Genomic DNA, 23690 nt, shown 5'->3' on the forward strand with positions numbered 1-23690 from the left:
GCCCTAGGGCCGGATTTTTGGCCCTGGAATTTTCAGGAAAGACAGGAGGAAAAGGCACATGCAGGTGATTAATTGAATAAAAGGAGAAAAAAAAGTAGCTGAGAGTAATATATCATTATTTTGATTTTGTTTGCAACATACCTCCCCACCGCCCACGAAAAGAGAAATTCAAAATATAAACTTTATTATTTTACATTCAAGTGAAACTTCCATCTGGGGGCTCCACACAATTTTAGGCCACATTCAGCAATTTATCACTTTGGTGCCTTTTCACTTAACCCAACAGAAGAAATCAGCCCTCTTTTTTTTTTTTTTTTAAAACAGCTTGATATTCCCAGCTGTACCACTTATTTATATGCACGCGCGTGCACACGCGCGTGCGCACACACACACACACACACACACCCCAAAAACTTCTACATAGAAAAATAAAGGATAAACATTATCCATCTAGTTTGTACTGTTTGTGTACTAGAACTTTTATATACAGAATTCTCTTTTTTTCTTTAATGTTTTCAGTCGCTGCATATTTTTCTCCCCTCCCGTGTGAGCTGCGATCTTAGGGCAGGCAACGGCTACAGGGAGGTGGAAAAGCTACATTCCTGTCAGGGGAGGGAGAGCAAAAGCCACCCCTTGTTCCCCATCCGAAGTCTTTCCCCACCTACCACCTCTGCGGACGGCCTTCTGGTAAGCGGCTGTCCCATCGCCTCCCCCTCACTCCCCCTGCTCTCTCAGGCGTCAGGGAGCAGAGGGCCCACCCTGCCAACACCCAAAATGACCTTGGTGTGAGGACAAGGGAATGGAAGCAGGCAGGCAAAGCCTTTGACAAATAAAAGATTCTGGAATCACTGCCCACGCCTGTTCCTTTAGTATGGAGTTCGACTCTCCAGCTTGTGCTTGGTGAGAAAGTACTTGAAGAACTCGTAGACGGACCAGGAAATGGCAGTGGAGGGCATCTGGTAGATGATGCGGGCCTGCATGCCTTTGAAGTAGCCAGGGAGGCCATTGAGCTGGTACACCATCCTGAAGGCATTGGCCATGCCCGACAGCCGGCCGCTGATGTTGGCCAGGTTGAGAGCCATGTTCTCCTGAGTGTTGAGGAGGGTCTTACAGACGTCCAGGGGCGTGGTGGCGGCGGCGGCCAGGGCCCCGGCCAGCCCGCCCGAGATGATGTGGGACTGTGGGTTGTAGCCCCGGTGGGGGTTGACCTGCTCCTGCAGGAACTCGTAGGTGATAAAGTGGATGGACTGGAAAGGAATGTTCATGGTCAGCTGCGTGGTGTAGCTCCGGTAGAAGGCCCCCAAGCCCTCGGTCCTCCAAACTGTCCAGACGCAGCGGAGGGCGGACCGGTGCGGCGAGTCGTACATCTGTAGGCGCTGCTTCACCACTGCGGTCAGGGCCGCCGGCAGGCAGGTGGGTAGTAGGTTGGGTTTGGCGCCACCCCGGGGTCGGAGTAAAACAGGGAGGCCAAGCCATAAAGAGAAACAAGCAAATTTAGACATACTAGCAACACAGGTCCCAGAGAACAAGCAGGCGCGTGGCCCCAGCCCGAGGAACCTGAGCCCGCTTCAAGCTCTCCCGTTTACAGAGGTGACCCCAGGATCTGTGCTCGGCTTCTCCTGCCTGCAGCCCACATAAGGTGGTGGTGGGGAATCCCCAAACCAGGCAGACTAGATTCGAGGATCTGATCCCCCAGATCTGGGAGGCTTTCAGCATCACACCTGCGGCCAAACTCAATCCCGCCCTCCCGCCCCTCCCTCCCCTCCCCTGGTCTCTTTGCTCTCCCAGCTGCGCGTGGGTCCCGCATTTTGTTCCCTGTATGGGGATGGTACACAGGGCTGTTAGCTTCTGTATGTCACAGCACTCTTAGAAGATATACGGGAATTATGTGAGCCTAAATTCAGGGACAAACTCCAATGAAGACCCTGGCTTAAAAAGCAGAACTGCGGGTTCAAAGGCTATGAGGCAATGGGAGGGCCTCAGGCTTGAGTCCTCGAAGCCCCCACGCACTGCCAAGTGAACACATGCAGTGTGCTTGCCTTTAGAGAAATGAAGTCTTTAAATCAATATGTCAAAGAGAAGAGAGGGAGCTGAACTTCACTTGTTTCTCTCTGAAAAAGAGCAAAACTCTTGCCGGCTTGACATGGGGTAATTAACTGGTCACCAACCAGGTTCCTGAATGCACTGCCTTCCACACAAACACAAAGCCCACCTCTCCCAGTCTGGCCCATCAGACCCCTGCAGGTCAGAGCAGATCCCCTGCCTGCTAGGGAATGGGAGGCAGCTGAGCACAAGTAAGAAATGTTCGCAGCAAAAGACAAAACCAGACAAACTTGTAACCCCAGACTTGAAATGCTGACATTTTACCTCCGATTTTCCCTTCTGGCAAGGGACCATTTTTCAGATGGGGAGAAATGTTGAGAGGGTCCTACATGTCACACCGAGAATAACCCAGCTGGGCGGACACCCGGGACCAGGCCGGGTCCCGAGCTCCTTGCTTTGCAGACCTGGGTTGGTTAAGGACTCACATCTGCATGGCTGACAACTGTTTTCCAGTGCTTCCCAAATTCCAAATAATAATTAAAAAAGATAATGTGGGAGGAGCTAGCTAAGCCAAGATGGCCCAAGTTTAAAGCACGAGTAGAGTGAGGCATTCCTAACCCTCCTCTCTCTGTATCTGCGGATGTTCAAGATGGTCCATGCTAATTTCAGATTTTTAAAAAAGCCAATTGAACCCAAGCCCTAGTGAATGGCTTTTGATAGCTTCCCCCTAAATTTGTCTAGGATTGATAAAAGATGACAAGGGCCTGTGCATATGTGTGTGTGTGTGTGTGTACGTGCCTGTACACACACGTACACGCACACACAGGTTTTACAGGAGTGCCAAGGACTAGCTAAGGGAGCTCGTTAAGACAGACTCCCTGTCTCTACCCCCAGAGACTCCAATTTAGCAGGTCTGGGGTGGGACTTGAATTAGCATTCCTAACATGGTCCCAGGAGACGCTGACGCTGCTGCTGGCCCAGAGATCACAGCCCCACTCTCTGTCCAAGAGAACAGGAGCACCATAAGCTCCAATGCTCAGCCCCTTTTCGAGGCCTTCGCTAACATGGTAAAGAATTCTGCTTATTCTGACCGGGGGCCGGAAGTCCCCTTCCCCGACCTTCTGCCTCCCCCCACCACCATTTTTCCTGCCCCTTCGCCCATCCCCTCCTGCCATTTCCTGGGGACCATGAAGCATTACCTTCTGCTGGATTCATTACCGCATCGTGGAGCAGAGTGGCCATACTTCCAGCTATCCCTGCAAAACAAACTCCAGAAAATTACCCTCTGCGACCGGGTGTTCTGAGGAAGTTCCTGGAACTTAAAATCAGACAGAGCCCTGCACAGAGATTTCTGAGAAGCCAAATCTATGCCCAGCTGCTCCCAGGTGAGCATGGACTCTTCAAAACGGAAGGTGATGATTGAGTTGTTGGGGGGAAAACGGCACCACTGGCCACATTTTCATCCTGCGGATGTGAAGTCAATGCTGGGAAAGGTTAGACCTGCCGATGGCCGAGGATACCCAGAGACTACACTTCGTGGCTTTTCCCAGTGGAAAACTGTCCAGATTTCCATTCTCTCCTGTCCTTTACCTTTGTCTACAAACCAACTTACTCTGCTCTGGAGCTGGGGCAAACAAAGGGGAGGATATTATATATATAGCTAAGGGGAGAAAAAGAAAAGAAATTTAAAAAGAAATATCCTTAATGAAATCCAGGCATTTTCAAGAACACAGGCAGGAGAAGCAGACGTCAGGAAGCTCTGCATAGGGCAGATTTCCAGGGTTGGTTTGCAAATCAATGACCTGTCTCAGAGATGGCAGACCCCATCCTGAGGCTCTCATCTGGCCTGGCCTCAAGAACCAGGAACTTCTAAAGGCTAATTCAGACCTGGAATTTTGTTTTAGGGTTTGGTTTCCCTCCCTGGGCAGGTGACACTGCCCAGCAAGTAAGATTAGCACCAGAAGCTGGGAGGAATGAGCAACCCAGGATAATGCTTCAGAAATGCGGATAAAGCCCCCTCCCTCCCCTTCTGCACACAATCACGATTACCACCAGAAAGGTCAAACAAAATGCAACCAGAGCATAAGCGAAGTAGGAACAGCACTGGGCAGAACTGTGTTCCATCCAACCGCCTCCAAGGGCGTCAGTGACCAAGGGACTAAACCATTACACACGGCAGTTTCAGCAAGAGGCAAACCCCAAGGCCATGGACTCGGGGTACAGCATCAGAGTGTGATCCTTAGGGACTGTCTTGAAAAATGCAACCAGGGGCCCATTTTTTTTTTTTTTAAGCGGAAGAAATGTCTGCAAACCAGCCAAGGTTTGCTGATGGAAGGAATGCTTTTGGGTTCTCTCTTAGTAGCACAAAAGAAAGGGGTGGGGGTGGGGGGGAAGCTGCCGCCGGTCACTCTATGTCTTCGGTGTTGAAAAATGAGTTTTGTTAAAGTAAGGACACCTTATTCCATGTGACACAAAAACCATCAAAAGCAAAACCCACAGGAGAAGGCAAAGAAAGAGCCACCGCTGAGCCCGCTGAGCCAGACGTAGGAGCCGTTCACCTGCCCACCGCCCGCCCGCCCGCCTGCCCGCCACCCAACCCAAGCCACCTCCCCGCCACTTCCCCTCAAAACAACAAAGGAAAACTACTCCAGCCCTTGCTCGCAGACAGATGCAATCGAGACCAACAGAAGAGAATGGGGGTGAAATCCCCATTTTCCCAGAGGCTTAAGGTGGGAAAGATGGCCTGTGCTGCAGCAAATCCTTTGTCAGCCATAAAACTTCTTGACCTTTTAAAGCTTAGTTAGATCTTGACGTTGCAGAGACCTGTTGAACCAGTTTTTAAATAGTCTCAGAGAAGCTGTCCAGATAATTTTTTTTTTGAATCCAGCATTGTAAAGTTTTGTTTCTATTCAGGGTTTTGTTTTTTTTCCTAGATCTGATTATTAATTGCTTTTCAATGTCTTAAAAAAAAAAAAATGAAAAAACCCACGCAACAATGTAAACTGAAACACCTCTGTCACCGACTTCCCCCAGGCTTTAGAAAGCGAAGGAGGGGAAGAGAAAAAGCGCATGTGTGTGTGCACGTGTGTGTGCGCGTGTGTTTGGGTGTGTGTGCACACACGACTCGAGAGTTCTTTATTCGTAAGCAAGCGCAGCGGAGATGAGGCGTCAGGCTGCTGGGTCACAGGGAGGAGAACCCTGGGGAAGGGTCTGTTGAAGGAGAGAGCTCTCTAACTCCAGACAAACGCTTTCAAAATACCGTTGGCTAGGTGGCTGTTTCCTTGGTGGTGGAAAACGGCATTTAAAGTCCTTTTCATGTTTTCATAGCAGGCAAAATACAAGGCGTGGGCCGGCCCTGCGCCCAGCATCATCACGTTGAGGCCTCGCAGGGGCCTCCAGAAGCCTTCAGTCCGAATGATTTTCTTGAGGGCTCCGTAGACACTCGTGTACTGCGCTTTGGGATCTGGATTCAAACTCTGCATTCGTGTCTGGGGGAAGGCAAGGAAATAAAAAAGGTGAAAGTTAACAAGGATGGTAAAGAGGATAAACACACACACACAACCCAGGGAGACAGTGAGAGCCAACTGTCTATTTTCATTTTCACGGGATTTCTCGGTGAGGAAAACACTGATTCTCTCCTTCCTGGAGTACTCTCCCTGCCGCCCACCGCCCTTCCCCCACCCCCTACCAAGTAAGCACCTTTGTTCGCAAGGATTCCATTATGGCCTATGGCCGGCAGGAGGGAAGAAGGTTGGGGGCAGGATATGAAACAGGAAGATGGACCCTATCACCGTCAAGCTGTGTGACCCCTGAGGAATCCCTTAACCTCTCTGGACCATGGGACCACCACCCTCCCCCCATTAAAAAAAACAGGATGGTCACAAACGTCGCATGAAACTCGGTATGTGAAACCCTTCATGAACTCAGAGGCCCAGTCAATGGGGAGTGTTCTTATCCTGTGGTTGCCCCTCTGGTCCTAAAGTCTATGTCCTCACTCATCGAAGACCTCCATGCCTGTTCAGCCGCCACCAGGAATCTCCCAGGGGTCCTCCAGACCTCAGCCCACAGCTCCTCTAAATGCATTTTATATTTTGTCTTTAGAAATTAGCACTTACAAATAAATAGTCCTGTTCTTAATCTCCTGTGTGCACCCTTGTCTCCTTGAGGCAGAAGCCCGGCTTTCCCCATCTCTGTTGCCCTATCCGATGACCGAGGCTCTTAAGTGGGTATACAGTTAATCTGTGTGTCAACGTAGCAAGACCATGGTCCCCACAATGGCTCCAACTACAGCCAAGCACTAGTCTAAATGTTGCTATGGAGGTATTTTCATAGAGGAGATTAACACTTAAATCATTAAATTAGACTGAGTGAAACAGATTAACTCTTTCTGTCTCTCTCTGTCTCCTGGTTTGGTGTCGCTGGAGAACCCTGATTGGTCCAGGAGATAATATCTACCCCATGAAAGACCCACCCAAGCCCAATCCTGCAACATCATGCCTACCTCCACTCCCCTCAACACACAGTCTAGAGGAGAGGGTCTCCGACCGTGAGCAGGGATATCCTTTTACCACCAAAACAGAATCATACTCAAAGCTAATATGTAAAATGGAAGATGAATTTCTCTAATTGAGAAGGGGGCGGGGTTGGGCTCTCTTCACTTCCTGTCCCCCCAGCAACCCAGCAACTCTGGGGCTCCGTGGAACAGGAACACAGGAACAGCGTGAAAACCAATGATCTAAATTAACACTCATATGTGGAATTTCAGAAACAAAGAAAAAAAAAAAAAACAAAGGAAAAAAGAGACAAACAAAAGGACAGCCTCTTAACTACAGAGAGCGAACTGGTGTTTGCCAGAGGGGAGGGGGTGGGGGATGGGGGAACTCGGTGACAGGGATTAAGAGCCCACTTATTGTGATGGGCACTGGGTGATGTATGGAAGTGCTGAATCACTATATTGTACTCTCCAAACAAATAGAACACTCCATGTTAACTATACTTGAGTTCTAAAAAATAAATTTTTAAAATTAATGGTCATTTTCAGAAGTCACCGGCTAGTAAAAACCACAGAGAAAATGGGCACATCATTGGCAACTTGTCATTTTGCCAAGAAAGGGCATAAAAACTGTTCTTTAAATTAAATTTAGCTTCATTAAAGAACTCATCACTTGCGGCGCCTGGGTGGCTCAGATGGTTAAGTGTCTGACTCTTGGTTTCGGCTCAGGGTCCTAAGATAGAGCCCCACATGGGTCCTGTGCTTGGAGTGGGGCCCGCTGCTCCCTCTCCCTCTGCCCCTCCCCCCGCCCCTCTCTCTCTCTCTCTCTCAAAAAAAAAAAAAAAAAAAAAAAAAACCACAACAAAACAACTCAGCACTTTACCCCTTGTTTTCTGGTGAAAATGCCCCCTGCCCAGCCCTTGGCAGCTGCCTCATACCTGGGCCCACTTGTGGGGAGTGCAGCGTGGGAATGGATGGGGTCAGTGTATCCCTGTAACTTTCTGTTGAACTGTTTTCTACTCTAACATGATTCCAAAAGTATTTGAGATGGTTTCATAATGGGGGACACATTATAAGCAAACCAGAGCAAGGGAAGGAGAAGGTGGGAATCTGTCAACCTAGAGGGGCCTGACTTTGCTCTGTGGGTGCTCCTGGCAGGGGCGAACCAAGAACGGGAGCACAAAGTGTCCACAAGCACAGCCTCAGGACGGCTGAGACTACCCAGGGCACTAAATCCTCAAAGACACTTGAAATCCGCTCACATTTTACAGCAAAGAAAGCTCCATAGTCCCCCTACCCCCCAGCCTCACAGGGCTTTTCCCCTTAATTGCCCCTGACGAAAAGCAGGAGCACCAGGCAGGAGGGGGCAGAGGGACCAGGGATGGAATCCAGATCCCATCACTTCCATTGTGCCCCTGGGCTAGACAGTGACCCCCCCCTCCCCACTTCATCGTCTCCTGTGACAGAATGGTTGAGATAATTAAATCTCTGTGACCATCGTCACACGTTACATGTTAATGACAATAAAGGATGTGGTTCTAGTTATCTAGCCCTGCAGAGGTCTAAGCATCTTGGGGGTCTGGGGGGGGGCAGGGACTGTCTTATTTATAATGTATCTACCACGCTTATTACACCATCTAACTCACACCAGGGGGTCAATAAATGTCTGTCCAACGAATGGATGGACAAACAAATGTGTGCGACTTAGGGTACCAACAGGGGTGAGGGGGTACTAGAGCTCTTATTTCACTCCTCCCTAAAATAGGAGTAGCTTTCCTGGACTTACCCGTTCCTCCCACCACCCATTCCCTATTGATTAAAAAAAAGTCCCCATCTTGCTGCATTGCTCAAGCCCAGCAGTGATCCGCTGAGCTACACACAGGGCTGAGGCAGCCTGTCCCTGGGGTTGGCTTCTGCCAGTCCTGTGCCCAGGGGACAGGCCCCCCGGGATGGACACAGAAGCTAGCTGGCTGCCTTCTCCACCCCCACGGCCCTAGTTTCTGGCCTCTGGCAGCAAGACCGGCCTGTGGCGAAGGCCTCCCTTGGGTCCCGGGGGGAAACAAAGGAGCCCCTTACAAGCAGTGTGAGAAGACACTTGGGACGCGGAATGAGGAGCGGAGACGCTGGTTTCTGACCTGACCCCGGCACCTACAGGGCCAGTGGCCTTGGCCATGGTATCTCATCTCTCTGGTCCTCAGTGTCCTCACTAGGAAAACGAAGGAAAGGGCTGGAACAGTGGCTGATTACCAGAATCACAGGGAAATGCTTAAACATGTCCCTCCGGGCACCACTCCAACACATGTTGATTCTAAATTTTTTTTTTTAATTCCCCAGATGATTCTGATCATCACTCCCTTTGGAGAACCCCTAAAAACAGGGGGCCCTCTAGCCCTAGCACTTTCTTTTCTTTTCTTTTCTTTTTTTAAGATTTTATTTGACAGAAATCACAAGTAAGCAGAGAGGCAGGCAGAGAGAGAGGAGGAAGCAGGCTCCCCGCTGAGCAGAGAGCCCGATGTGGGGCTCGATCCCAGGACCCTGGGATCCTGACCTGAGCCGAAAGCAGAGGCTTTAACCCACTGAGGCGCCCTGCCCTAGCACTTTCAAATAACATTCTGCATCCACACTTGGCAGGAGTGGGGGGGGGGCACCTGGGTTAAGTGACAGTGGGTGGTTGGGGAGGCAGTGAATACAGAAGGGGGCAGAGGCAGGAAGCTTCAGAGCAGGCCGTTCTGACCCTGTTGGTCTGAATTCCAGCGCTAGGACCTAGAGTGGGTTCCTCAATGTTGGGTTGTGGAATAATTACCCCAGCAAGCTCCCAGAGAGCTGGCAGCATTGGGGATTGAGGTCACCGTGAGAAAGGCCTGACTCGAACTGGGAGGCAATGATGGCCTACCTACCCACCCTTTCCTTGACAAAGCTGTTCACACTGGCCAGCCCTCAGACTTACAAGGGAAAGCTGGGATTGATTCTCACCTCTTTCTTTTTATTTTTAAATTTTTTTTATTTTTGAAGTTTTTAAAATTTATTTGACAGGGAGAGACACAGTGACAGAGGGAACACAAGCAGAGGGAGTGGGAGAGGGGTAAGCATGCCTCCCAAGGATCAGGGAGACCAATGTGGGGCTCTATCCCAGGACCCTAAGATCATGATCTTAACGACTGAGCCACCCAGGAGCCCCTCACCGCTTTCTTTTTAAATTAGGGGTGAGACAGCTGGAGTAAATTTTACTGAACAAAAATGCGCCACCCCGGAGCACCTGGGTGGCTCAGTGGGTTAAGCCTCTGCCTTCGGCTCAGGTCATGATCTCAGGGTCCTGGGATCGAGCCCCGCACTGGGCTCTCTGCTCAGTGGGGAGCCTGTTTCCCTTCCTCTCTCTCTGCCTGCCTCTCTGCCTAATTGTGATCTCTGTCTCTCTAATAAATAAATAAAATCTTTAAAAAAAAATGCGCCACCCCCTGTGGCCAAGAAAAGGACAACTGGGTATCTCTCTGTCCCGGGGTCTACTCAAGGGAGGCTACATTTAATGACACAGGCTTGGGACATAGGCCAGCGGCCCCTGAGCACAGAGGAGGACTCAGTCAAGGCCCCTTTGGGCCCACCGTGGCCAAGTTCGGGGCCAGATCCTCTCTGGTAAGATCTTCATTTCCCAACCTGCCCACAGGGAGCTCCCACCCTCGATCGGGCACCAGGATGCAGAAGGGAGAGTCACTGAAGAAGTAAGTAACAAGGAACGTGGGAGATAGGGGAGAAGGACAGACTGTCCATGTGCTTCAAAGGAGCTCGGAGGGAAGAGAGGAGAGGCCAATCTGTGAGCATGGTCGTGGGACAGGTTGAGAGAAGATGAGGGGGTCACACAGTGGCCACAGCGGAGAGACACCCCCCCCTCCAGTTTAACCTCTTTTTTCTTTTTCAGTGACTCTACTTGTAAAAGGTGCAACTCAGGGCCAGGCATTTCTTAGTGACCTGTGGACCAGAGAAGAAGCTGGGGTTGAGTGGAAACCACCCAAGGGGCCTGTCCCTGGCTGGATGAATGAATAAACAAAAAGGGATCCATAGAGACTATGGAATATTCTTTGGCCTGAGAAAGGAATGACACTCTGGCACAGGCTACAGCTCGGGGGAACCTGGAGGCCATGACGCAGAGTGAAATAAGCTGGGCTCGCTCTCATTCTCTCTCTCTCTCTCTCTCTCTCTCACACACACACACACACACAGTTTGATTCCGCGTAACATGAGGTACTGGAGTCACCCAAAAACCCATAGAAACAGAAAGCAGAATGGTGGTTGCCAGGGGCTGGGGGAGGGGAATGGGGTTGCTCTCCCTGCACGGGGAGTTTCGCTTTTGCAAGATGAACAGTGCTATACATGTGCTTGGGACCACAGAGCCTAAACACGGTTAGGATGTCGAGTTCGACGTTCGTATATTTTTACCACGATGTTTTTTTTGAAAAAAGCGCTGGTGTGAGGGTAGACAGAAGGAAAAAGACATAGAGAAAGGGCAGAGATTAAAAAGCACAACCAAAACAAACCAAAAAGACAGAGATGAAGAATTTCACAAACCACCTTTCCTGTCCTGGGTTTCAGTTCCTGCTCAGGCCTAGAAAAGGCCTGCCCACCTTTTCTTTATAATAAATTCCCATTCTTCGCCTTTTAATGCTCCACTCTTGGAAATCTGGAATGTCCATTAGCATATTAAAGGCTCTGGGAAGTCCTTCAGAAGAGCAGGCGAGAATTCTGGTTAACAAGGCACTTGTTACCTGTTTGTTTGGGGCAACAGAAACCCGGTCTCACGGATCCACCTCGCAGGACACACTTTGAGAAAGCAGGAAGCCCAGAGAGCCGCTCCGGGCGTCAGGAGGACCCCGGCCCCCCAACCCGGGGCAGCCCAGGCCCGGAGCAGCAGGCAAGAGGAGCCTGGAAGACAAGTCCGAGAAGCAGCAAGGCCAAGGACCAGCATGAGCCTCTGGGCGGTTACCCAAGCACTCTGGAGCGGAAATTGAGAGACCTGGGTCTCGGGCCTGGTTCTGCCACTCACTGTGTGACTGAGCAAATCTCCTCCAGCTCCAGAAGGGCAGTTCTACAGGAGGGCTCCAGGCCCGTGATACAAACGCTTTATTTGCACTAAACAGGCTCCCTAAGCTCTCAGCAAGGCTGGAAGGGAGTGAGGGGTAAGCCCCTTGGTGCAAACGTGCCCCTAAGAAGACAAATCCGGATGAGCCCACCTCGTTGTGTGGTTCCCCTCTCGAGGGGAGGAGGGTGGCCCGAGAGTGGAAAATGCCTGCACTGCCTCCGGTGAGCTTGCAGGATCGAATGACAGGAGCGGCAGGGGCCCTGCGCGGAGGGCACACGGAGCTCGGAGCTGGCGCCTCTCTTTTCAGACAGAAAACTGGGGTGCCCCGCAAGAAAAGCAAAGGGAGCCAGCGGAGCCTGGCGGGGAGACCTCTGACCTCCCTGCATGTCCTGCCCAGCCTGAGGACCTGCAGCATCACGGGGCCGCTGGCCTCCCACCCGACCCGGATCCCCCATCCTCCTTTCTCAGTATTTCTCATAACCAAAGAACAAGTGGCTGGCTCCGCTGGCAGAGTATGTGACTCCTGATCTCAGGGTCGTGAGTTCAAGCCCCACGTTGGGCACCGATCTTACTTTAAAAATAAACAAGTAAAGAAAAAACCAAATTCTTCCCGTGTCAAAAATACATGCACTTTACAGACAGGAGAAGATAAAGTGAAATGTACCGATTCGTCCACTCGAAAGCATTTTGCCAAGCTCGCCTTTGAGGAAGGTGCAATACGGGGCAGGGCAACAATGAGTGTGTGCAGGGCTCCCGGGTCATGGTGTGGACAAACATCCCAGCACAACAGGTGGGCACAATGCCCACCCACTGAGCGGACCCCAAAAGGCTACCCAGAAGTCTCTCCCAGAGCAAGGAAATTCAGTTCAGGCACCCGCAGAGTGCTGGGAAAATACTGTATCCTATCGGTGTCTGCTGCCCAGCGTCCGCTGCAGAATTAGCAATCAAATCCGTACGTTTAATTCTATTCCATCTGCCAACTGGAATAGAGACGCTGACGGTCAGTAAATGGAACCACAGCCTAAACCAGACTGCAGGTCCCAACCCCAGCCCCCTCCCTATTTTCTAAGGCCATGGCCAGCCACCCACCGGCACACAGCCTCACCCTTCAGCCCCATGGCCCGAAGCTCTTCTGCTTACATTCACAGCCCATCCACGGCCCTCTGTGTCCCCAGTGCTGGGGTCTGCTGGTGACACTCCAGCTCTCACCTGCCACCACGCAGCACAGACAGCGTCAGGCCAAGGAGCCTGTTCCCACGCAGGGCTTGCTGGCAGAGACACGGGCGCACAGACCCCTGTAGGCAGCCGGGGAAGAGAAGCATTTTGGCACAGGGCTTTGTGAGGAAAGAACTGTCTTCAGGAATGAAGCTGCAGACCTCACGAGGGGTTTAGAAAGTACTATCCTCGCCTTCCACAATCCTTAGGAGGCACACAGCACAGCAGAGAAGAAACCCAAACCGCATCAAGGAGAACCACGTTCAACTCTCCTGAATCGAGGACTGCCAGCACTCCAACTCAGAATGTGCGTCCCAGCCTGCAACCTTGTCCTTACTATGTATGATAGGGAAGATGGACGGTCACCCCTGGCCGCTGAAAACATTTGCTGAAATCACCAAAATCATGAGGATACAGCCCGGCAGCACCCCCCCCGCCCCCCTCCCCCCGGCAATATTAACCAGGAACAGAGCACTGCAGGAAATGCTTTAAGGAGAACCACACTGTTAACGGCAAGCAGAGGCACATCGAAGTTTATTCCCAAGTTCAAAATTCCCGATCCCGTTTTCTTAAATCTCCCAAGTTGGCAAAAGTATAGACCTAGCTTTATGTCTTTATCTTTCTTTTTTAATCAAAAGGAAAACTTGATCCTCTTAAAGTTTAAGAACCAGCAAGAGAAAAAGGACTCCTTAAAAGAAGTCCTGGCCTCCCCGCACCCCCCCAATCAAGGACGGCACGAGGTAGGGAAATGAAGCATGTGGCGGAGTAGTGAGTGGAGAGTTCCTGGCACACACATTCTGAAAGGCCCTCGTGAGAACCACTGTTTCAGTGCAGGGCAGGAGGGCCGGTTCACTGTACCATCAGTGAGAGGAGCTGCGCCAAAGCAAAACAGAGAGATGAGAGTTGGTGGGAACACGCCTCCGGCTAAATCATGTCTGTGCCCATTTCCCTGCCTCACCTATCAGAAGGACTGGACTTCCCTCCGTCCACGGTCACCCGGGTGCTCAGGGGAGGGTGGGAGGCAGTGCGCTCACACACACGAGAGCAAACCAGCAAGGCCACTCTCTTTCCATTCACGTCCCACAGGCAGCCTGATTTTCATGTGAACAGACCAGCCACGCTCCAACACTCTAAAGTATGGGGCCGGGCCTGCGAAGCTTCCGCACCATCTCTCACTCTTACTCTCCAAACGGTGTCCCAAAACCTCCAGGGCCCATTAGGGATGTCCTTCAGGGCACTGCTGTTTCTAAGGATAAAATGCCCAAGTATTCAGTAGAAAATACAAATCCCACCAAGACAGCCAAAACCAAGTGTCTCAGCCTCCCAGGGAAGAAGCCATGGCCCCAGACTTGTCCTGGGAATAGGTCACAGCGTGGGGAGTCAGGCCCCAGGTCGAAAAGGGAACAGTACTGCAATTGCTAAGAAATGGAGCTCTCTTTACGATCCCTTCACCTGAGGTGATTTCTTGACTCTGTGCAATGGTTTACCTTGATTGGAAAAAAAAAAAAGCCCAACAGGGCAGGGAGAGGAAGTGAATGATTCTGCCCAGGGGGAATGTGAAAGTGCAGGTGGGTCTGGGAACCAGAGGAAGCTATGGCTGAAGGGTATGCTCCAGGGGAAATGCGGAGGTAACTGCGATGGAGAGGGAGTCCTGGGCTCAGGAGAGTGCCTGAGCATTAGATAATCAATCAATGTTTGCTGAGAGAAAAGCAAGTTGGGGCTGGACGATGGGAGGCCCTGACCAGCTCGTTCAGGCATTTGGAATTTCCTTTACAGTCCAGTGTCTTCCATGGTTACGTACTGCCCGTGACGGGAGCTATGAAGCCACATGTAAGCAACACAGAGCGGACCTCCAGCGTCTTGGAGAAGGGATCAGGGCCAGGCCACAGAAGTCCTCCCTGCCGGGTCTGGTTACAGGCTGGCCACATTCTGCTCTCTCCAAAGCCGTGGCCACAACCAAGGCCACTGTGCCACCAACCCATACCCACGGGTAGCAGCTCACCGCCCTGCTATGGCTCAAAGCACATTCCCACTTTCCTTTATCCTAGGAGCTAAGCCTGGTCACTCCTCCCCTTCTCTGGAAGATTCTCCAGCCAACGGAGGTAGGGATGAAAGAATCCGTGGCTGGCTCAGACCCAATGTACCCAAGACATACTTAGAACATCCAGCTTGTGGTCGGCCCAAAGGATTAAATTATTGCTGCTCTACAGGTGGGAAAATTCCCAAGATGCCAGGTAACAGGACTCGGAATGCACGGGTGGGATTGGTGACCCCACCAGGAGCTGGCAGAGTGGAAGAAAACACTGGGCTGGAGGAGAAGCCTGAACCACCAGTCACTCCTACTCACCTTGCCTGGCTCTAGCAAGGGTCCTGCTTTCTAGTATTAAGGACTGTGTGCCCTAAAGCACTAGTCAGCTTGTTTGTCTGAGCCCCCAGGGCCGCTTTCACAAAATAATTATAATAATAATTATAATTGGGCAACAAAATTATAAATAAATAATAATTATAAATATATATGGGAAAACAATGATCCCCGTCTTACAAACAGGGAAACTGAGGCACAGAACGGCTAAGGAACTAGCTCCCCAGAGCACAGAGTACACGCAGAATGGAAGCCAGGCAGACTGGCTCCAGAGCCATGCTCTGAACGAGGAAGCCCCCCCAAACTCTCACCAGGGGGTGGACAGTTAGGGATCACAAGTGATCTCCAACTTCCTTCCTGTCTCTGAGGTCCTCTGCTTCTCCTACCAAGCTAAGCGATTACCCTGTGTGTGCCCGACCTTTTTAAAGAGGGAGTAGCCCCGACTACGTTCAAGTCACCAAAATCGCCACTGGTTGAGACCACAAAGCTCCTGAGAGTCCTACCAACATCGGGCCGCAAGCTGGGTACTTGCAGAGAGTCATGAGCCCTGTCCCATGGAGGTCACAGAGCTTCACTGTTTCGCACTGGTGGCCATTAGCCTGGCCAATGGGCCCCAAGCGCAACTGGGTAACCGTGCCTCGTTCAGTAAGAACCCATTCTCTCCCCTCCAAAGGAGCTCGAGCCATTTGCTCACTCAGGTCATGGGCAGGAGGGGCATGCTGATGGATGAAAGCCTGGCACTTCTACCCTATTCAAAGGCAAAGACTGAATATTCCAAAGTTCAGGCAGCTTTTGGGCAAGAATTTAATTCACTTCGAGATCCTGGCCTGCCCAGGGCCTCCCCTGACTCAGTAGCCTTGTCTATGTCATTGGCTTATAAGATGCCCCACCTACGAGTAAGGACAAGATGTCAGGGGCAGAAGTGAAGAGATACTTGCTCTCCGAAGTGCTTTCTTCTCCCTGCACGTCGGTAAACTGGCTGAGCTATCGGCACGCCACATCAAAGAACACATTTAATGCAAGAATCCACACGGAAATACCCTAAAAGCACATGACGCCACTCCGAAGGCACCAAGACTACCTGAGTACAGAACAGAGTCCGAGCACCGAGTCTCCATACGACCATTCTGGGCCCTGTCCCCGCCTTCAGCCCTGGTGGCTCTGCCATGACGGCTCGGCACGGTGGGGCTCCCGATGGGCTTGTTTGACTTCTGAGTTCTGCCACCCATGGAGCCCCCCTAACTTTGTCTTCTCTAAAGCTCCACTTTGTCTTCTCTAATGAGGAACTAGTATGTGACCTGCCCAAGCTCCCAGGGCTGGTCACCACGGTGCCAGCACTGGTCAGCACTCCAGCTCCCAGACCCTGCCCTGCTGTCCATCCTTCAGCCTTTTGTTGAAAATCCCAGCTGTGGAATCTCAAGACACACCTTGTTCAATCACCACCTGCCTGAAGCTCAGAAGGTCCCCGGGGTTTGAAGCATGTATGTTCAACGGAAAATTACATGTTGGGCTTCGGCTCTAGGCCTGACTCTGTGATCAGGACCCCTGTCCTCAACCACCTCGCAGCTGAAGGCCTGTTCTACTTTGCAGCTGTATGCGCTTGAGGGAAGTTACTCAACTTCTCTGAATGGTGGTTCCCTCATCTGCGAAAACCCCTCCCTCACGTGTGTCCTTGCCACGAAGACACAAGGAACCTTTTCAGCACAGGGTCACCTGGCACAGTACTCGAGGTGCTCAACACATGCTTATTGTCTGTGTCATTATTTTCGTAAAGGCTCCAGCATGTTCCCTAAACCACCGCCGATGTTAATAAAATGGCTGTGAAATCTTAGTAAGAACCACCAGCAAAAAACTAGCTTCATCTTGCCGGAAGGTGTGGGGCTTTCCCTCCTGCTTGCTGATGACTGGCTGTTCAGCACAAAGGATCTCACTGCGTGTCTGAGCTGAACACCAGACTACAGAGTAGGATAGGCCGTAAACCACACACGCAATAGACCCCCAGATCCCAGAAGGAAGTGGCCAGCCATGGGGCCCAATTCCTGTAACCTCACAAGGTAGGGAGAGGCATGAAACCCAGCCCCCACCCCCTCTGGTCAGAAAGAGGCTGGAAAAGCGAGGTGGCCTCCTTGTTTCCACTGGATTCCAGATACAAGGGCCAGCACTGCTGGCCGGAGGGCCCTGCCCAAATTGAAACAGCACCACTCCCTGCTTCCGCCTCAGACCTCTGCACCTTTGGCAGGTTATTCAATCTCTCTGAGCCTGTTCTTTTATCTGTGAATGGGGGATCATAACAGCACCTACCTCCTCCCCGCTCTGTGAGGATTAAAGGAAATAATGAATGACAAGCCCTTTGCCTGGGGTCTGGCATGGGGGGGGAGTTTGTTTGTTTGTTTTTTGGATAAACTGCAAATTCCTAGGAAGATGTAACTTTTACTCTAATCCCTTCATAAAACTCATTCCCTCTGGAGGAGATCAGCCCCAGTGGGGAGCAACACCCCGCCCCCAACCATTACCACACACTGAGACCAGACTACCTGAGTCACCCTCAGGCTGAGCAGCTTGTAGTTCTGCTGTTTCCTCAAAGAAGAGAAACTAAGGCCCCGAAAAGCCAGGGGACTTAACCAGAGCACCCACAAGGGCCTCTGTCCCTCTCACCGGCCCCACTCCCGCATTCCCCGATCCTGGCTCTCAATTTCTAAACGAATGGACCTGGCTGCTTACATTAATCCTGATTATGTAACAAAGGGAACTTGGGTAGGCTGAAAGGTGGAGGGAAAATCACCAGTGTCAGTTTACACAGGCGCAGAGGGTCCAAGATGACAGTGCCTCACTCAGGAAGCTGGCTCGCCAGGCCTGGCTGCTCGGCGGCAAGGGCGGTTCTGGAAACCTTTCACCAGTGCTAAAGTCCCAAGGTTCCCTCACACTGCTGACTGCAGCCCATTCCCTCGAGGTCACCACCATGGAGAGGGCCCTCCCCGTGCTCAAGAACTGGTTCCTCTCTGAACTGTAGAGAAATAGCCAGATGGGGCCAAAGAGGAGCTATAGCACTGGGCACGGGGAGTCCTCTATGGGTTCTGCCCCCTCTCCTGTGTTCCACGGTCACCCTGCAGCACCTGGGCTTTCACCGCGGGCGTGGGCGTGGGCAGGCTCGCAGGTCTCTCGGATTCTGGGGGATCAATCCACACAGTGCTGCAGGATGTTTCCACCAAGCATGTCTCACTTCCCCAAACAGCGGTAATCCCCCCAAAATATGCACTTAAACCTGAGTATGACCGAACAGACAGAGGCCTGTTCCAAGAGTAAGAAGACCCAGACTCCAAGCCAGCTCTGCCTTCAAATCCCTGAGGACCTCGAAGCCAGCCGGCCTAGCTAGGCACCAACATGGCTTTCCACCGGGAGGTAAATACCAGAAAAGATTTCTATTGTTTTGTTCACAATCTATTACAACTTCAAATATCTGTCCAGTGGATCAATGGAGTTAATATAATACTATGTCACTAAGGAAGTCCTTTTTGGCCTCATACAGTCTAGACCTGTGAAACCGGCAAAAAATCCTTTGAAAAACAAATGTGTGTGCCATGAGGCACCTAGAATAGCCAAATTCAGGGGCTGAAAGCAGAATGGGGGTAGCCCTGGGGTTGCAGGAGGTGGGGGAAGGGAGGGTGGTTGTTTAATGGGGACAGTTTCACTCTGAGAAGACAAAGAAGTTCTGGAGGGTGGCTTCACAACGTGAATGTACTCAGCACTACTGAACTGCCCACTCTAACATGTTAAGATGGGGGAGGGAGGCTCCTGGGTGGCTCAGTTAAGCAGCTCCGTTAGGCTCAGGTCATGATCCCAGGGTCCGGGGCTCCCTGCTCAGCGGGGAGCCTGTTTCTCTCTCTCACTCCTCCTCGTGTTCTCCCTCTCTCTTTCTTCCCCCCTCTCTCAAAATAAATAACATCTTTTTAAAAGTGTTAACATGGTCCTGTTCACCTGAAACGAACACACACTATATGTTAACTACCCTGGAATTAAAATTTAAAAACTTAAGGAAAATGAGAAGAAAGAAAAACAAAATAGTCATGATGGTAAATTTTCTGTGTATTTTCCCACACACTTTTAAAATCCTAAATTTAATCCGTAGCTCGTTCCACAGGCTTTTCATCTGAAATCTTGTTACAATCAGGTAATTCCCTAGACTTCCTCCAACAGCAGAGAGAGCAGTTTTTTTATTTGTTTGTTTTTGGTGAAGGTTACCAGGGGTCTCGAACACAGCAGGATCCCCTAGATACAGCAGTATTCCTGGCTCCAGGGCCACTCTTGGAAGGAAGCCCCGGAAGGTCAGCCCAGGAGTCCTCGGACAGCAGGCAAATGTTCCCCAGGAGGCAGAAATGGCGAAGATGCTGTTTGAATTTCCGCCCTTTCCCGGAGGCTGTCCCACCAGCCTCGATGAGGCCGTGCTTCCCTGTCCAGGGCTCGCTGGCCTGGGCCACCCCAAAAAGACATCATCCCAGGGATCAGTACCCCAGCTGCTCAGGCACGGAGGGAGCTGTCAAAAGCCAGCCGAGTGTTTGCATGTGACAGACTGGGTGACGACATGGGTAACCGGCCATCAGTGCCAGGGAGCGCCGTGAGGGACGGCCCTGCTGGAATCCATCCCAGACAGGCCCAGCGAGCCGGGCACCTCTGAAGCCCTGCGAACGCTTCTAGAGTCAAGTGTGGTCCTGTCAGCCTCCGCAGCAGCGGCTTCCACACCCTTCTCAGAGGCCAGGCGGTCTAACTGCACGCCCCACCGTGAGCCCATTATCCACAGGAAGAAAAGGCTTTTCAGAGCAGCCCTGTTGCCAGCCTGCTCTTGCTCCTTTCTCTACTTGTAATTATTAGCAGATGATGCGTCTGCATGCCTGTCTTCCAATAAAGTCTGAGGACACGAAGGAGGAGATGGCCTCATGCATTGGTGATCTCAGTGCCCCAGCATCGTGCTTTATAAGGCGGACGAGATAACCGGCAGTCAAGGTCTTGGAGGTGCACAAAATTCCACCCACAGGCATACACAAAGGAGGTCCTTAAAACCCCGCATGCACGGCCCCTTGCCGAACAGCTGTCTCCTTGCTGCCTGCTTCCCCCAAAAGCTACCCACTAGCTGTGTCCCCCAGCACTTTTCTGGGGCCTCCTACACAGCAGAGGAGCCAGGGATGGAAGCCCCAATCAGAGCTGGGCTCCGGGGCTCAGTGCATGCTAGAGGTCTGAGGAGGGGTGTGGGGTAAATTTCCCAGGTGTTACTGAAGCCAGATTTCCCCAAAAATGCTGAGATCCCATTATCTCCATAACGCTGGCTGATTTATGTGCCGCTGGAGGCAGGTCACAACTGGAAGGGACGTTCCCCTGCTTTCTTCACACACCTTGCACACCAGCCATTAACAGAAAGAAACCAGAAATACCAGGAACAGCATGCCTGATGTTCTCAGGGTCTCTCTGGTGGGGGTGTGGGGGTGAGACCAAAGGAAACGTCCCAGAGATCCCCCTCTCAGGCTCTGGAATCTACTTACACGTGCAAACGTCTGCATGTATAAATTGTCTCATAAGCTTTTGGGGGAGTCATGTTGAAGTTTTACTGGATGCCCAAGGGTATGGCGGGGGCCTACAATCATGGGTGAGCTTTGATGCTGACTAAAAACCCTTGTGGTGGAAACAAGAGCTTTAAAGGATTTGAAGGGATTCCAGAAGTGAGCGCAGGAGACCCGCATGGTCAGACAACGGGGTTTTTCTCCCCACTGCACAAACATCATCAGTGTGCCCACGAGGGTGCTGTGGCCGAGTCCTCGCCTTCAAGGGGATCCATCGTCTTAGTAAGGACAGCAAGAGTAAACCAAAAACCATACAAGTAATAAAACGACAGAGTCTAAGCGCCCTGAAGCAAAGCGGAAGGGGATGGTGCAAGGAGAGCCAAGGCAGGAAGCCTCACTTCCATGGGGGGTTGGGGGGGCGTCCCGAAAGGGACTCTGAAGCCTGGGGAGTCAGGCAAGTGGACCTCAGGATGCAGGGGCTTCCTGGGGCATAGGTAGTGCGGCAGGTGGGAAGGAGCCAGCCATCCCAAGAAGGGTATCACTGGGAGCTGAGCCCACGGTGAGCCCTGAAGTCCACGGCAGGAGCAAGGATTGGTTCACCCTTCAGTCTGTGCGGTTCTGACCTCCGGCCTTGGACATGGGAACAGAGGAGGAGGAAGGAGGTAAAGCACACAGGAGAAGACACATTTCTCACTGTAAAATCTAGACAGGAATGCAAGCCATGAGGAGAGCTGGTGCTCCCGTTACTGTGAGGGGACACCCCCGAAAGCCTCTCAAGGGAGGAGCTCCACCCACCCTGACATTCCCAGCAACGCCCCCCCAAAACCCTCGGGTCCTCTGGGCTAACCCATCTGTGCTGCTGGCAATGCTGCCTGACCTTGGCCGTGCCAGCTGACCCCTCCATGACTCAGCTTCCTGGTAGTGAACTTGTAAAAGGTCCCCGGTAGGAAGGAGTCAGAGTTATAAACAGGGCCTTCCAGAAGTATCTGCTACACAGCTCCCCTTGATTCCAGGGTGGGGCTGTGGCCATTCAGCATTTCTGGAATTGCCTGAATGAATGGTCTGCCGTCTTAAAGCACTGTAGTTGGAGGTTGGAAGGAAATAAACAGACTCTAATCTCCAGTAGCCTAGTTAGGACTAGCAGGCCCTCTGGGATGCAGGGATCCCAAATGGTACTTGGGCAGCCACTCCTCTCCCTGCTCCTTATCCCGCTGGTACAAATTCCAGGACCGGGGTCTTCCAGTGTCCCACTCCAAACACAAGTGCCTCTAAGTCTATATATTCAAAGTCAGAAGAAGATGTCCCAAAGTTATAATGCCCCATGGAAATAAAGGGTGGAAATTTAAAAACTGGAAACTTGCAAAGAGATCATTTAGTTTGGATTCACTCTTGCCATTTTACAGATGAAGAAACTGAGACTTGCACAAGTGAAGTGCTTCTCTCAGAGTCACTCGGTTGGTGGGCCTCTGGTCGTCTAAAGCTAATTACAATTCACTCTCGAGGGCAACTGCTAAAAAACAATAAAATAAAATAAAGTAAAAGGCAAATGCGAACGTTACGTGCGCAGATGTTCAGAAAGGATCTGCTTTCGCCTTGCTTTTCTTTAGTTTGTTCCCTGACCGCCATGCTCAAGTTCTGGGTTGACGAAGGTTCTCCCTGTCCCTTAAACTGACTGCTCAGGAATCAGAAATCTGTTTCCAATTTAAAGCAGTTTCTGGTAAAAGTCCAGCTTTGCAGTGACTTTCGGTTCTTAGGGTCTGAAAGAGAATTTCAGAAACTTTCTTATGCCTGTATTATCAGAAAATACAAACGACCCTTGAAAGAGACACTCGGGGGAAGTTCAAAATGAGACTCCTTAGCCAAGGTCAGGCAGAGCACCAGCCGCCGGCCTCAGAAGCCTGTGGAGGAACAGGGCTGAGTCCAGGGAGAACGGGAACTCACTTCCACCTGAAACTGTCCCTACGTGCACGCCCAAGAGGACAGATAACAGCACCAGCACTTCTCTGCTTCCTTCCAACACTCGAAAGATTCTTTTGGAAGTACAGAAGGTGCTGGGCCTCCTACCAACTTGTCAATATATTCCTTATTGCTAATACCTTGCTTTTATGAGGAAAAGTCACTTCTGAAGCGGACGTTCTTAAAGCTCTAGGTGCAACTATAAATACGCAGTAATTTGTGAAGAAAGTTCACTGGACGCCATCCTTCCTGGACTGTGTAATACATGTACATTAATTCAGTTTATTATCTGAGAAGCTGAGATTCAAGGGGGTAAAAAACACTGAAACACAATCACATTAAAAGCGAGCTCTCAAGTCTCACATACTACAATAGGATTTTAACCATTTCGCTGGCCACTTCTTATCTGGGCACTTTCTGTGATAGAACTTCAACCAGATCAAATCTTGGCTTCTCCCAGGACCGTTTCTTCTGGGTAACAGCTCAGCATTGTCTAACAACACTGAAAAGGCCCACACATGCCCTCCTTCAAAACACTCAGCAAACAGACTTGGTAACAAAGACCTCCTGTGCCAGGGGAATCCGCAGACACAGAAAGAGAGGGCTGGCCTTGGGGTCAGTCGATTCTTGCCCGTGTCACCAGACTGGCCTTTTGGAGAAACAGGACTTGGCTTCCAAAAGCGGTGAGTTCCAGGAACTTCTGTCTAAACCCTGGACGAACACAGACACCAGGGGGAACATTCCTCAAGAGCCCGGTTTCAGGCTCTTTATCAAAACTGCCACAGGCGGAGGGGACAAGCCCGGGAAACTGTGCTTTCCACATTTTCTAGAAGGCTCCACCAGAGCCAGATAGGCTAAAACGGAGGAGGGGATGGGGAAACATGTACCTCCACAGTGGCCTTTAAAAAGCGAAAAGGAATGACATTTGCATCTGTGTGTCAGGAAGAAGTACAGGCGCTATGGACTCTAGATAGGTCTCCACCCTCTGGAAAGCACACTGGT

General features: G+C 51.3%; 1 protein-coding gene across 8 annotated transcripts in view; it reads right to left on the bottom strand.

The window, feature by feature from the left end:
- Positions 1-167: 167 nt before the first annotated feature.
- The window catches only part of SLC25A37 (solute carrier family 25 member 37), a gene marked incomplete at its 5' end in the record, with an annotated part of 36433 nt that continues 12910 nt past the window's right edge, over positions 168-23690 (bottom strand). Inside the window, 4 exons of one of the 8 annotated variants that reach the window (XM_082729233.1) lie at positions 168-1387; positions 3243-3299; positions 4690-5531; positions 11293-11516. In XM_082729233.1, coding sequence (XP_082585359.1) covers positions 867-1387; positions 3243-3299; positions 4690-4816 — 705 coding nt within the window. In that variant the 3' untranslated portion in view covers positions 168-866. Of the gene's footprint in view, positions 1388-3242; positions 3300-4689; positions 5532-11292; positions 11517-23690 lie in introns of those variants that run through there. The other 7 variants (XM_082729231.1, XM_082729235.1, XM_082729237.1 and 4 more) reach the window with 7 other exon arrangements.

This window comes from Mustela nivalis (assembly GCF_964662115.1).
Source record: "Mustela nivalis genome assembly, chromosome: 4".
NCBI classification, from domain to species: domain Eukaryota; kingdom Metazoa; phylum Chordata; class Mammalia; order Carnivora; family Mustelidae; genus Mustela; species Mustela nivalis.